The 14594-nt window shown below is 27.9% G+C and overlaps 2 protein-coding genes across 2 annotated transcripts; both read right to left on the bottom strand.

The window, feature by feature from the left end:
* Window positions 1-6343: 6343 nt before the first annotated feature.
* LOC137821585 (uncharacterized) lies at window positions 6344-7795 on the bottom strand. The gene is made up of 3 exons (XM_068626242.1): window positions 7450-7795; window positions 6964-7135; window positions 6344-6569 (listed from the first exon to the last, which is right to left on the bottom strand). Exons 1-3 carry the CDS (start codon window positions 7658-7660, stop codon window positions 6458-6460), a joined length of 495 nt encoding a protein of 164 aa, XP_068482343.1. The 5' UTR covers window positions 7661-7795; the 3' UTR covers window positions 6344-6457.
* A 2642-nt stretch (window positions 7796-10437) lies between these two features.
* On the bottom strand, window positions 10438-13822 carry LOC137823157 (uncharacterized). Its single transcript, XM_068628305.1, has 4 exons — window positions 13329-13822; window positions 12527-12725; window positions 10919-11010; window positions 10438-10685 (listed from the first exon to the last, which is right to left on the bottom strand). Exons 1-3 carry the CDS (start codon window positions 13537-13539, stop codon window positions 10959-10961), a joined length of 462 nt encoding a protein of 153 aa, XP_068484406.1. The 5' UTR covers window positions 13540-13822; the 3' UTR covers window positions 10438-10685; window positions 10919-10958.
* Window positions 13823-14594: the final 772 nt, after the last annotated feature.

Consider the following 14594-nt stretch of genomic DNA (forward strand, 5'->3'; position numbering starts at 1 on the left):
TTTCTACCAATAGTGTTTATAATTATCTTTATTATAAGTCTTTCAAAAGTCGCTGAGTACGAAGTTACACTGTGTTATTCAAATGTGATTGAAAACTATTGCTTTTTTACTATAATTTGTCAAGAGTGATATTAATAATATAATATAATATAATAGATATATTATTATGTATATGTTTTTGTATAAAGTTTCTTTTTTACATCAACCCATCTTTGTGTAATTTAGTCCTTAATTGAATTATAAACTAATTTAAAATGTAATTTTAGTAAGTAACTAAATTTTTGATAACTTAGATTAGAAAGCAATTTAAATTATGATTCACACTAATTAACTTATTTGTCATTATATAGAAATAACTTTACTGATCAATTATATAGAAATCTATTGAGTTACAATATTACATTGAGATCACTCATTAACAATCTTATATAGAAATTAATCCAATGGTCATATAGATACTAATTAAATGAACATATTATATTGAAACTAATATAGTGACTCAATATAGAGAAAAAATTTGTCACTAAATTGATCTCTAGATAATGAATATTTATCATTAAAATATTATTATTATTTATTTACATATTTAATCTTCATATTTTAAATTAATAAATAATATAGAAAAATTAATATATTAAGACCAGTTAAAAAAATTATGTACTAAAAGTTTACAATCATTCAAAATGGAGTATTTCTATTGCATAAAAACAATATATAAGATAATATATCTACAAATTTTTTTATTTTTTATTTTATAGTTAAGGACAACTTTAAAATAATTGATTTTTTATGACACTTTAATCTAATAAGTCTTGTGCAAAAGAATATCGTACACACACATATATATATATATATAACTGATTAAAAATTTAACAATATAATAGTCATTAGATATAATTGAGTTTAATACTCTTAATTAAATTCAATAAAAAAAAATTACTGAATGCTACTTATAAATGTTTTTATGATTGGCATCAGTTTTCATGGTTTTAATATTAAGTCATAACATTCTATTTATTATTCAAATTTTTAAATTGACAATTAATAATAAATGATATATTATTATCTTAGTATATATATATATACTATTTTCAAATTCAGTTTTATTCACATTTTAAATACTATAATAATAATAATATACTAGCACTATCAGTTTTTCTTACAAATAGTTACTTTAAAAAAATATTTAATATTTAATATTTTATTCAATTTTTAATGTTTTACAGATATACAAGTATTTAAATATTATCATAATAAGTTGAATATTATATGACTACTTATGTCAACTTTTTTTTCTATGAAATTCAGAATATAAAATTAAAATATATTAGTTATATATAATGCATAATTTAATTTGTTATATAGTTATTAAATAAATTTTATGAATAATCATAATTACAAAAAAGACTTTCTTAATATTTATTTAATTTTTATATAATTCTTAACGTCAAATAAATTAGTAAACTATTATATATGTAATTTAATTTTATTCAAATCCTAGAAACTGTTACAAAAATTGAAACAATAATAATTACTATTTTGTTAAATAGTTAGATTTCAAATAAGAATATATTTAAGATTTATTAATTAACTTTATTCAAGTCTTGACTATTTTAAAGATATATAAATAGTATAATAATAACATTGAATATTATATTACTACTTATTCACAATTTTTAAAGATAAAAAGTATAATAATAACATTGAATAGTAATTTATTTCAAATATATTTTAAGATAAGTTATATTTAGTGGTGATGATTGTCTATATCTTATTAAAGTTTAAAATAATTTAAAATGTTTTATTTCAATTAATAATGAAGAATATAAATATTATATATAAGTATAGGTTCGTTTTATTACTTAAATATATTTTGTAAATAAAGGTAATTCAAAATAAGGAATTTATTGATGTTTTTCCTGATTTTAAATAATTAATTGTGTAAGTAATATGTAAATTTAATTGAGTTTGAAATTTTATAAAGAATTAAATCAATTACATTAGTTATATTTATTCCAGATTTTTAATAATCATAAATTAATAGAAATAATATTAAATAAAGTTTTTAAAATTCATAGATAAGTTCAATTATAGTATTATATTTGAATTCTTTTAAATTTATTATTATTGTTTCTATTAAGGCTTAAATATGGTTTTAGTTATTATAAAATATGGGAGTTTTAACTTTAGGTCTTATTTATTTATTTATTTTTGGTTTCTGTAAAACTAATAATTATCACTTTTGATTCTTAATAGTATATGATATTACTTATTTATTTATATGTTAAATAAAAAATTAAGTAATAATTTCAATGAATTATTTAAAATAAACATTAGACACTAAAAATAATTGTTTATATTTTGTAGGATTACACATCAAAGAAAAATATTTTATTGGATTTAAAACAAAAATTTACATATTTTATAATGATTAGAAAAGTAACTTTAAATTTTATAAGATAAAAAAATAAAGAAAAATATTTATTAAAATATTATATATAAATGAAATTCTCTAATTCTATATTTTTACTTCATCCTTAATTATATTTTAAAATAAATAAATAAATAAAAACAAAATTATCCAAACATTAAAAACAGTTATCATATAATCACCAACTATTTTTTAAGCACTATTATTAATATATTTTTTTTCTTAAAATATATAGAGACTAGTGATAATATATAAAGAAAATTCCTCTATTTAATAAGCATATTCTATAATTCCAATTTACCTTTATTAAAATTTTAAATAAAAAAATATTGAAAATAAATTATTTAAAACTAAGCTCCTCTTCTCTCACTTTCATATTTTTTATCTTTCTCCATCTTAATATTCTTTCTCCATCTTTTTCAAAATTTCTATGTATTATTTCTAAATTAGTTTCTCTAAACTCCATCTCTTTCATAATTTGATCACAGTGTGCAGTAGTTAGGGTGTTAGGAATCATTTTCAACCGATTAGATTTTCAAACAAAGTTTTGGTTGCTCAAAAGATGTTTATCATCTTTCTTTGCTTATGAATTTATCATTAATCTTGGAGGGGTTAATTGAGAAAAAAGACTCTCTGAACTTGGTTAAGCTCATACCAAAATTTGGTTATCTTTGGATATTTTACTCTAGGTCTATTTTGGGTAACTCTCTTGCTTGAGCTCAAACTTTCTTTGAAATGAGAAATTACGGATAAGAGAAACTATTTATATTTTTGGTAGAACCTTAAGATAGATGAGCTAGATGTTAAGGTAAAATTGTCACATTATTTTGAGTTTTATCTAGGGTTGTGTGTTGTTCAAACATATTTTAGATATTTGAGCTTGAGAAGAATCTAAATTGAGATGAGATTTGTATAGTTTGAATGAATGAAATTGTTCTGTGTTTATTAGTTTTATGTTAGAATAATACATCTGGAAAAAATTGGTTCAGGTCATGGTTATTTTAAAGCCAAGTATTCAATGTTAAGCATAAGAATATTTATGAGTTTGATGTGAATGAATACACACTTTGAATTTGAATGATAAAAGGTTGGATGATGTTTGAGAAAATAATGGATTGTATTTTGAATGTGTTTAAGAGTTGTACATGTTAATATGGTTTTGAGTAAAAATTTGAAAATATATTTGATTATGTTGCATGTGGTTGATTTTATGATAGTTTCACTCAAGCAAAAATAGAATAAAGAATCAAGCCTTACTCTTGGGCCTATTATCACTCAAGAGAAGGACTTTTTCCCCTCAAGAGAAAATAGAGTTGTAAGTCAATCTTTGCTTTGTACCAAAATTTTCACTCAAAAAAAGAAATATTTGCTCAAGCGAGACAATTTTTACTCAATCTAAAAAGTATTTTTTTTCTCTCTCTCCACTTGTCTCTATAATGGATTGTATGTGAATTTTTATTATAAATGAAAAATGAATATTATTTTGCATATTTAATTGAATTGTGATTTTTTTTCAAATGATGTATGTTGCATGAAAATGGTTGTTGAAAGTGATTAAAATTAAATGAATTTGTGTTTACAAATTTGGGATGATATATGAATTTTTGTTTGATTTGTGTATTAAGTAATGACAATTATGTTGTAATAGAAATCCCCTTTATTCACTAATGGTCTAAGTCACAGAATAAGATATCAAGTCGTGAGAAGCTCAGGAGGGAGTCCTTACACACCATAACATGTATAGATGTGAGACTTGAGTTGTATTGAACTTACTCTATTCCATTATCATTGGGTCCAGTTGTTAATCTAAGTCTTGAATTGGATCAAATGTTAGTCTCTAGTAGGACATACTTAATACGAGTCTTCTTAAAAATGTCAGTTGATATTCCATTTGTTAAATATCTTTGATGTATAAATATATGTGTATTTATATGGTTGTTGTATGTTAGTTTTTGAATGAAATTGAATTGTTGTGGTTTGTTAATTAAAAGATCTCATTTTGTACACAATTTATTACATTGAAAATTTATTTTAATAGCTTATCCTTGTGTATGTTGTTATGTTGTGATCTACAATAACTGTATTATGAACATGAACAGATATAGGTACAAGTGCAAGAGTGATAAGTGTCTAATTTCAGTAATATTTCATATTAAAATATAGGAACTTAAAAATATTAATTTCTAAAAAACATATAAAATAATCCTTAATTTATGAATTTATACATGTTTACATATTTTATTATCTTAATTTGAATAAGAGCATTTTGTTCCCAAATTTGATGTTAATTTCAGGTTTCTAAGGAAGAATGGAGATGATTGACTAAAGAAGAATAATATAAGCTAAAAGGAGAAAGTTGGAAGACCTGGAACGCACAAAAAGTGCAAAAAAAAGTCCAACTCAGCAGCGAAGCACCTTGCTCAAGCGAGTCTGTTCTTGCTTGAGCGAGAATGCTTTGGGGATAGCATAAAAAAATCAACGTCTTTCTCGCTTGAGCGAGCTACATCTCGCTTGAGCAAGAAAGCGTTAAAAGCATTGAGCCATTTTATGTTTTAATTAACAAGCCCATCAACGCGACACCTAACCCTAGCAAATTAGATTAAATAAGGACCTTGAGGTTCAACCCTAGTGTGCTAGATTGAGAGGAAAACTTCATACATATGGAAGTACATATCGCTCTAAAATTGTAAAACTTATGAAACTTATGGAGAACAATTTAATGAATTACATTATTAATTTAATCTACAACAAAAACATAAATAATTTCATTAGTCAACTGGGAAAAATTCATAGGTTAACACTAATGTCATCTTCACATTCATCTCTACATTCTCATCATTATCTTTCAAATTATTTCTTTTTTTTTTCTATATTGATAAACACTTGAAGTAAAAACTTAGCATATATATTGTACTTTTATGTAAATCGAAAACTTGAATATATCTTTTTGGCATGATCATAAAAAATCTCTAAAATCGTTAATAACAAATGACAAAGTTAAAAACACTAGTGCAGAAACATAAAACAAATGCGGCTATTTCGAATTTATAAATGCGGCTTTATAACCGCATTTGATCAACACGCACTTGTAAATCAAGAAATATAAATGCGGTTATATAGCCGCATTTATAAATACCATTTACAAGTGCGGTTATTTGCTTTAACCGCACTTGAATATGCCAAATCATTAAAAAAATTAAAAATTTTAAAACATCGTCAATCTTGTGTGAAGCCAACGTTGATGAAGAGTCACGGGAGCGAACAACGGTGGCGGCAGCAGAAGCGACGGCGGACAGGGAAGCAGCAACAGAGCAAACCAAAAAATCCACAAGAAACCACGAAGACAATAAAAGAGTACTAAGCAATGCGAGAAACCAAACAATGTAAGAAAATTGAATGTCAGCCAACGAAACAGTGCTTCGAGACCACCAATGCAAGGAAAAAAAACATATATAAGAAAAACGAAAAACATTTATGCATATATTTGTGAAGATGAAGAGGAAGAAAGAGAGTTCAAGAAACTTACATTGCACAAATGGAATGGAGATGCAGCAGAAGGAGACGAACTCAGAGTGAGAACGCGAAACGAAGGCAAAGGCGAGAAATAAAGTTTGAAATTGTGTGTGGCGCGCTTCAAAATTTAAGGTAAAAAAGGATTTACAAATGCGGTTAAAGGTAAAACCGCATTCGTAAATCAAAATAATTTCAAAAATACCACCGCGTTTTTTACGAAAGCGGATAGCGCAAAAGCCGCACTAAATAAAACGTATCTTTTTTCTTTGCACTAAATAAAGCGTATTTTTTTTTTTTTTTCACTGGTGAAAATTAAGTTGATTTCGGAAATTTCATTCAATATAATGACATTCAAAGAGCATATTTCATAAAAAAATATATATATTTCAACAATTCATGAAAATCAAAACATAAGTTAACATAGCCACTTATTATTCAAATTACATCACGAAATAACATTAATCTAAACAGAAACCAGAAACAAACAAACAAAAACATAGAATCCTAAGCCATCTAATCATCATCATGTTGAATCTTCTTCTCCATCTCATCCAAACCAAGACGCAAACTATCAAAATTCATCTGATTTTCTTCTTCATGCGCCCGCTGCAACTCCTCTTCAATCCTGTATTTATGAAAAATATACCATTAAGTAGTTCAAATCTTCAATGCACGATCTACACTGTAACTTTATGATGTGTAAAAAGTCCACAAAATTCAATGCAACAAGTATTTCCATTTAAACTAGAAAACTACATCTAAAACTTGAGATGGAGAAGTTCATTGTATTTTCAGAAAAGGGAAACCAACCTCCTTCTGGCAAAATTAGTTAAATTCTAACATTTGTAACATTTCCCAGAACAGGAGATTAGCAATGACTATTAAGGAACAAACAGTTAAATTTTGACTACATTCTTTTATTGCTATGCACTTTTAACTATCAGCGTATCATGTTTGTTCTTTTTCACTTCATACATTCATGTCTCATTACAAAATTGAAATGGAAAGAGGGATCATACCCTTTTACATTGGAAACATCTGAGGGGTTGCTGGAGGAACCTTCACCACGGTGGATACCACTGGAGTTTGGAGCAGACACATTGGGGATAAACTGTGTTAAAAGTGGATCAGGCACTACTTCAGCTTTGCTTCCACTGGCAGGAAATTTCATGTCAACCACTGTTTCCTCAACTGTGAAATTGAACACTGAATAATTTATGGTTTGAAAGGGATCTGCATGATGAGTAAGCTATTTCTGGCACAAGAACTCCATTTAAAAAGACATAAAAGGAAAAATTAAACTATAACAGAGCAATAGAAAAAATTCATGAGCTATGCTACAAATGCACAGAGCTAACAAAAATACATAATTTCTGTGACACATCCAAAATTTCAAGTGTCAAAGGCACTCGTGCACAATGGAAACTGTAGAATCAGCCTTTTCATTACTTTTGGTATGCCACTATTATGAAACAATAAAGAGAAGAAAAAATTTGCAAATTCACCTTTATCAAATTCAGGACCATCTGCTTCGGCTTGGTCATGATTTTCCTCCCCAATACCATATCTAAGAAATCCCCAAGTTCCATTGTTTCCCTGCCCCAGTTCATGAGACTGAACTCCTTGTTTGATGCTGCTCAATTCCAACTGCAGCTTCTCCAGGTTTCTTCTTGAGGCAAGACCTTGAGACTGTTGCTTTGGCATATTCCTCTCCATTGTCCAAAAAAACTTTGTTTGCTGTTGCTTTCAAGGGTTAGGAAATGGTATTTATATACAAAATGGTCGCAAACTGAGTAAAGCATAAAAGAAGCATAAATGGAAAGTTTAGTAGAATCTGGGGTACTTTTTCAAACTTTCCATATACAGAACCTGAGAATCATTACATTGCTGATTAAATTTGGAAAATAATTTTGAACATTGTTGAAGACTGACTAAATCTTTACTGTACCATACATCAAACACGAGAAATGCATAAAATCCAAACGAAACAGTTACATGCATTTTGTTTAGATAGAATATGGTCAATGGTCAATTCCAAAATAAACATTCAAAACAACAAAAAATCTAAAACTTGACCATTGACTAACATTAAACATTGCTCACTGAGCCAACCCAAGTCAATCATGGCAAAAGGGGATTTTGTCTTTTACTCATTTTTTTCTACTTTCAAATGGAAACAAACTCAGAAGAGGACATGCTTTCTCTTCAATTTCAGCTTTTTCTTGCTCCTTTCTTTCCCTTCTTAAACTCTCAACTTTCATTTCTGACAGAAAAAGATTGGCTGTTCATCACTCACATGCCACTTTGCCCCTTATTGCCAACACGTGTTGCCAAATCAAACCACGTTTACAAAAAACTTTTCTCTGTAATAAATTACGATAATTACAATAATCAATTACTATTATGTATTTTCAATTATATTTTAGTTAAATTTATTTAACCCCATTTCCTCTACTTGTATGTCAACAACCATTCAACTCCAAGTACATTTATTTAGAGCGGATGGTATTCTAAAGTATATGTACACTTTATTTTAACACATCTTATTTTCATGAAATTTGTTTTAATTGGGATAAAGTTTTAAATAAAATAATTTGTTTCAAATACTTTGGTCTTAATTATATTTTAGTCTCTAAACTTTAGTTAAATTCAGTTATAGATCTCCAATTCTTTTATATTTCGTGAACATTTTTATTTTTCAATTTTAAGAAGCTAAAGTGGTTTTTGTTAAAATTTGGGAACCAAAATTGAATCAATCCAAATTTTAGAGATTAAAAATTTAATTAAGCATTTTTATTGACAAAGTAATTTGGTACTAAAATCAGTTTACTCTTGATGCAAAAAATAATTTTTTTTTATTTTAATCAAATACTTTTCTAAAGTGGACTGAATTTCAAATAATAATTATAATTATTGTCATGATTCTTGAAAAATATAGTTTTTTTCTTTATTAATTAAAATTATAAGCTAGAGCCTTTAAAAAAATTACGGAGTGAAACTGAATGGAGTAAATTATGTTGTAATAAAAGAGAAAGAAACAGTGCAATGCTTGTATTTTAGGAGAAAATGCATAATTTATTTTCTATTTACCATAAGAGAGGAATTTAAATTCTATACTTCTGTCTGTCTATAATTTTCATTTTATGTTTACTGTTTTTTAGCGTTTTTTTATTTATTGTTAATTATAATAATGAATCAATCAATGGATATCAGATGTTTTGAACATTTACCTGTGTAGCAAATATTTATTATGCTAATTTTATTCCTCTATCTATTATTTTTTTTAAGTTATTTTTCAGACTTTAATTTGTTTTATTTTATTTTTACTTATGAGGAATTTCAAATCTAATTAATAATCTTATTTTATGCTATATGTCTAACTAAAATATTTTAAATCAATAAAAATTTTAACCAAAAACCATAAGATTGGTAAAAGAAAAAAATATATATATTGAAGGCATATAATAATGATGTTTGTTACTTCAAAGATTCTCAATTCATCACTTAAGCAATTGACATCTCTTAAATTGTAGAGCAAATTACAAACTCAAATTACCAATTAAGAAGGGTGAAATTGGTTTAAAAAAAAGGACTTCAAATCTCTTCTTAAAAACTTTGATACATAGGGTAAAAATAAATAATAAATAATGAGAATAGTTTCAGTGTATAAAAGGAAATTGGGATAATATTCTCAAGATTATAAAAACACATATTTTTATACTAGTTGAGTTCCAAATATGTCTAGCCTAGTACCTTAGTTAGATTATTCCACTAAATTCTTGAATTATTTAGTTAAAAAAAACATTTTTGCAATTAATACAAGAAAATTCACAATCCTTCTTAATGTCATCAACAAGATAAAGTTAACTACTATTTATCTTGAAGAAAATGAGTTAGCGAACACCCATCAAAGGACATCTCTATACTAGAACCACTAGAACATCTCATCTCTCAATTCCACACTCACTTAGTAGTCACACTCACAATTATTGTAAATTAATCTTTAATTTCTATTATCCTCATCACTTCCAAGCCTTTAATTCAATACCTAACCTAATGCCTATCTAGGGTTAAGGGGTCTCTCTGATCATTGGGTCATAAATAATAAGTGAATAGGTTTCCAACCCAAGTTCCATGATGAACTTCCCCTTTTCTCATTGAAGAAAAAAATAATAAGTGCTTAAATTAGTAGTTTTAGATGGTATCTTGAATAGGTTTCTCAATATATATATATATATATATATATGAACAAAATAAGGTTGTGTATTGGTTTGAGTAACTTTTCAGGATGAATAAAATTTCTTTGACAGTATAATAGTAAAAAATAATTCTTTTATAACTTTTTTTTAGAATAAAATGTTATATTATAATAAAATAATAAGTTTTTTATATCAAGTGGTGTTAAGTTATCATTTAAGAAGTAGAAGCATATTGGCGCATTTTGCTTGTGTTTGTAGCAAGATATTTTTATTAGTGAAAATTCAAACAGTATATAACAACCAAAAATCCAATATTTTAAACATTCATGAAAAACCAAACATAAGTACCTTATCCACATAACGTTCAAATGTCATCAAAATTACCATAAAGCCTTAAACTAACAACCAAAAACAAAGAAACCTAGGCCAACTAATCATCATCTTGAATCCTCTCTATCTCATCCAAGCAAAGACAGAAACCATCAAACTTCATCTGATTATCTTCTTCTTTCACTCACTTCAGCCCCATAGGCCATTGAATCCTATGTAGATGTAAAATATACCATAAATAAGCTCAAATGTTCAATAATACATGCCTGCAGAACGAGGTAATCAGCCATCTAATTCTTAGTTTAGATTAGCTATTCTAAAATACAATGCAGTTCCTTGTTTAGGAGCATGAAGGCTATGAAAAGATGTATGTAGCTAGTAGCAATGCATGTCTGTTTATGAATTCTAAGAAGCAAATTTCATAAATTAAAGTTGATAATACCACCTCTTGATTGAAAGATGCCCTCACATACTTTTGTCTTCAATCACATACTTTTGTTTTCAATGTCCTTCTCTTCACCCGTATCTGTTCCAAAGCTGCAAACAAAACAACCAGCAACATCTAAGCATTGGGTTTAATTAAGAATGTAGCATTGCATAAACCTTATTTCTATGCCTATTGTGAAGACAGTGTAGAGCTATTGCTACTAAGTTTATGCAACATCAGATGGAGGATTTTATTATTTATAAAAAGTTCTCACAGTTTATTGCAATAAATAATTTTAATTCGTAAACTTGGGAATGTATTAATGGAAAAATGATAGCATTTACTTCAAATATTGCTGTTCGTTACAAATATTAACTAACCAGATTAAACATGAGTAAGATAGATTCGGTTATCAGGAGAACATATTAATGAGTGTCACATCATATTGATACTAAAATAATTCAGAGTAAAAGGGTATCATACAACTCAACGAATTCAAGGTTCAGAACAACAGTTTTTAAATTCCAAAAGACAGGAAGAAGCTCTAAAGTTCTGCATATATAAAACTGGCCACATAGTGCTCTAAATTGCAAACTTAATATAATTACCATCAGTCTCAAGCAATAGAGTTAGAGTAAGAGCTTCAGAGAAACAACCTGAATTGTATCTCAACAAATGAAAGTTATTTAAGCGGGAATCAGTAAGCATATTGGCATTATGACATACATTATTCAACTCTCTTAAAAACTTGATCAATTCCCATTTTTCATACCTGTGCAGTACACTAGAAGAGATCAATTCACTTTCATTTGGACTTGAAAACTATCTATGACTAAAACTTGAGGTACAGAATATCATTATCTTTTCAGAAAAGTGAAATCAACCTCCTTCTGACACAGTTACTGATTCGGATTGGCTAAACTTATTTCAGAGGAAGATATGGTAACCGAGACACTTATTTGATGTAGATTGAAACCAGAAAAAAGAACAAGACTACAATTACTTTTTATGTGTGATGGAAATGGCAGAAAAAGGTTGCGTAACTTAGCTCTAAAAATGTCCCTGCAGTGTCATGGTTCACTCACCTCCCTAATATTTCAAAGTAACCTTAACATGGAAAGAATAAGTAAAAATCTCAAAGCAGAATAACTTCATATACGATATATGTAATGTCACATAATGGATAGAATGAATATTATTGTTAACCAACTATGGAAAAACTCCAGGTGAATATCTTGTACAGTACACAAATAATTGTACTATAAATACAACACTTGGAAACTATAGAAGTTATCACCGTCAACTATAGAATAGCTCCCCATATTATGAGAAGCCTTATTATAATTATTATTATTTTAATGTATTGAACAATGAATGAGTTACAATAATACTAAATTCAGATAGATTACTGCACTTGAGTTTATCAGATACTAGTGAAAATGTGAAAAACATTTATAACATTTCCTTGAACAGGAGATTTTATCAATGACTATAAAGGAAAATAAAGTTAATTTTTACTACATTCTCTTACACTTTGCACTTATACCTATTAGTTTCTCATGTTTGCTGTTTTTCACCTCATACAAACATATCGCAAATACAAAACAGACATGGAAAGAAGGATACCCTTTTGTCTTGGAAATGTCTAAGGCATTGCTGGAGAAACCTTCACCGTGATGGATATCACTGGAGTTTGGACCAGACAAATTGCGGACAAATGGTGACATAAACGGATCAGGCACTGGTTCAGCTTTACTTTCCCGGGAAGGATGTTTCATGTCAATCGTTGGTTCCTCAACTGTTAAATTGAACACTGAATAATGTCCTGCATGGTTTAAAAGGAATCTGCATCAAATACTCCTTTATAAATGGTACATCTCAAAATAAGAGTAGGAAAATTAATAAGCTGTTACAAATGCACAAACTGACAAAATACTAGCAAGAAGGGGAAGATTGAGGCAAGAGAATAGGATGTTAAGAAATATGTTTTCTTTACCTTATGTATACGTTTAAAATCATTCATGTTTCTCTAATTTACGGCAACTTTTTATTTGTAAATGCTAGCATTTGGAGTGTTACATGGTAATATCCCTCATTCTAAATTATTCTAATAACAAGGAGAAGACTAAACTATTCAGCACTCTATATACCCTTCTGCAGAACATACAAGAAACTTCCATGGCAAAGCCAAATCTCAGGACAGCCCTAGGCTAAAGGTAAAACCATAAGATCAAATGCAAAATACTAAATGTCAAGTCAAGCCATTCATTCACGCACAAGAATATTGATAGATAAGAATCTTTTAGTCAGGCTTTATCTCTAAGGCAATAGCATTTCTTCATTGCTTTTTTTTTTTTATGCCACTGTGTATTAAAATAAAAAGATAAAACTTTCAGAAAAAAAAGCCTAGAATTAAAAAAAAAATCACCTTTATCAAACACAGCACCATCTGCTTCTGTTTGATCATGAACTTCCTCTCCAACACCATATCTAGGAACCCCCCAATTTCCATTAATTCCCTGTCCAGGTATGTAAGACTGAATTCCAAGATTAATGGTGCTCAACTCCAACTGCAGCCTCTCCAGATTCCTCCTTAAGGCAAGACCTTGAGGCTGTTCCTTTGCCATATTCCTCTCCATTTTCTACTCCACCAAAGAAAATCTTTTTGGCTATGGCTTTGAGGGCCTAGGAAGAGCTACTTATATACAAAATGGTCTCACTCTGAGTAAAGGAATCTGTGGTCAAAGCAGCATATATGGAAGGCTTAGTAGAAGCCAGGGTAGTTTTCCAAACTTTCCAAAATAGAACCTTGAAATGATTAAACTATTAATTAGATTTAAGAGAAAAAAAAAATGTGATCACCATTGAAGGCAGAGGACATCTTGGTTGTCCCTTGAATCAACCATGAATTGCATAGACTTCAAAGGAAACGGTTACATGCAAATGATGTTCTGTTGGAACATAGTCAATGGTCAATGGCAAAATAATCTTTGAAAACAATAAAATTTTTCAGACTTGACCGTTTCTGATGAGTGGAGAGTAACACTGCATGCTTCAAAAGTAGAGACACGTGACAACCAAGTGTCGATATGGGCTGGCCCAAAACGTATTTGGGCTTCTATTTAGTAAAAGTTCAATCCGCACGGTGACAAAAAATCGGGTTTTTAATCAAATAATACCCTTTATTCAGCTAAAATATGAGAACTTGATTTTTACGTAGTCGTGGACTTGGTTTTGTTTGGAATTCAGTTGAAAATTTTATAGTAAAATTTAATATATATTTTGAAGAACAGTAATAAATATAGTTGTTTCTTTGTTTAATAGATGTTTGGGAAACTTGAATCCAATGTCTGGTTAGTGTATTTTTTGCTCGGCCCAAATACTGTCCGTAAAAAGGAGTGGGTTGACTGGCCAACAAATGATTGGGAGTGTTTCTTCCTGCACCCCATCATATTTTTCCTTACACTCCATCAGTTAGGTAAAATGATCAAAATAATTTATCTAATTTCTTATTATTCTGAAAAGTTCTTTCCAGAACATACTTTGGAAATTCAATTCTAGAAAACTTATTTCAGAAATTCTGTTTAAAAAACGTTTTCCAAAAATATATTTTACAATTTTTAGAAAATATATTCTTAAAATATTCTATAAAAATAATTCAAAAATATTTTTAAAAGGAGTAAAAAGATCTTTT

The sequence above is a fragment of the Phaseolus vulgaris genome, chromosome 9 (assembly GCF_000499845.2).
Source record: "Phaseolus vulgaris cultivar G19833 chromosome 9, P. vulgaris v2.0, whole genome shotgun sequence".
NCBI classification, from domain to species: domain Eukaryota; kingdom Viridiplantae; phylum Streptophyta; class Magnoliopsida; order Fabales; family Fabaceae; genus Phaseolus; species Phaseolus vulgaris.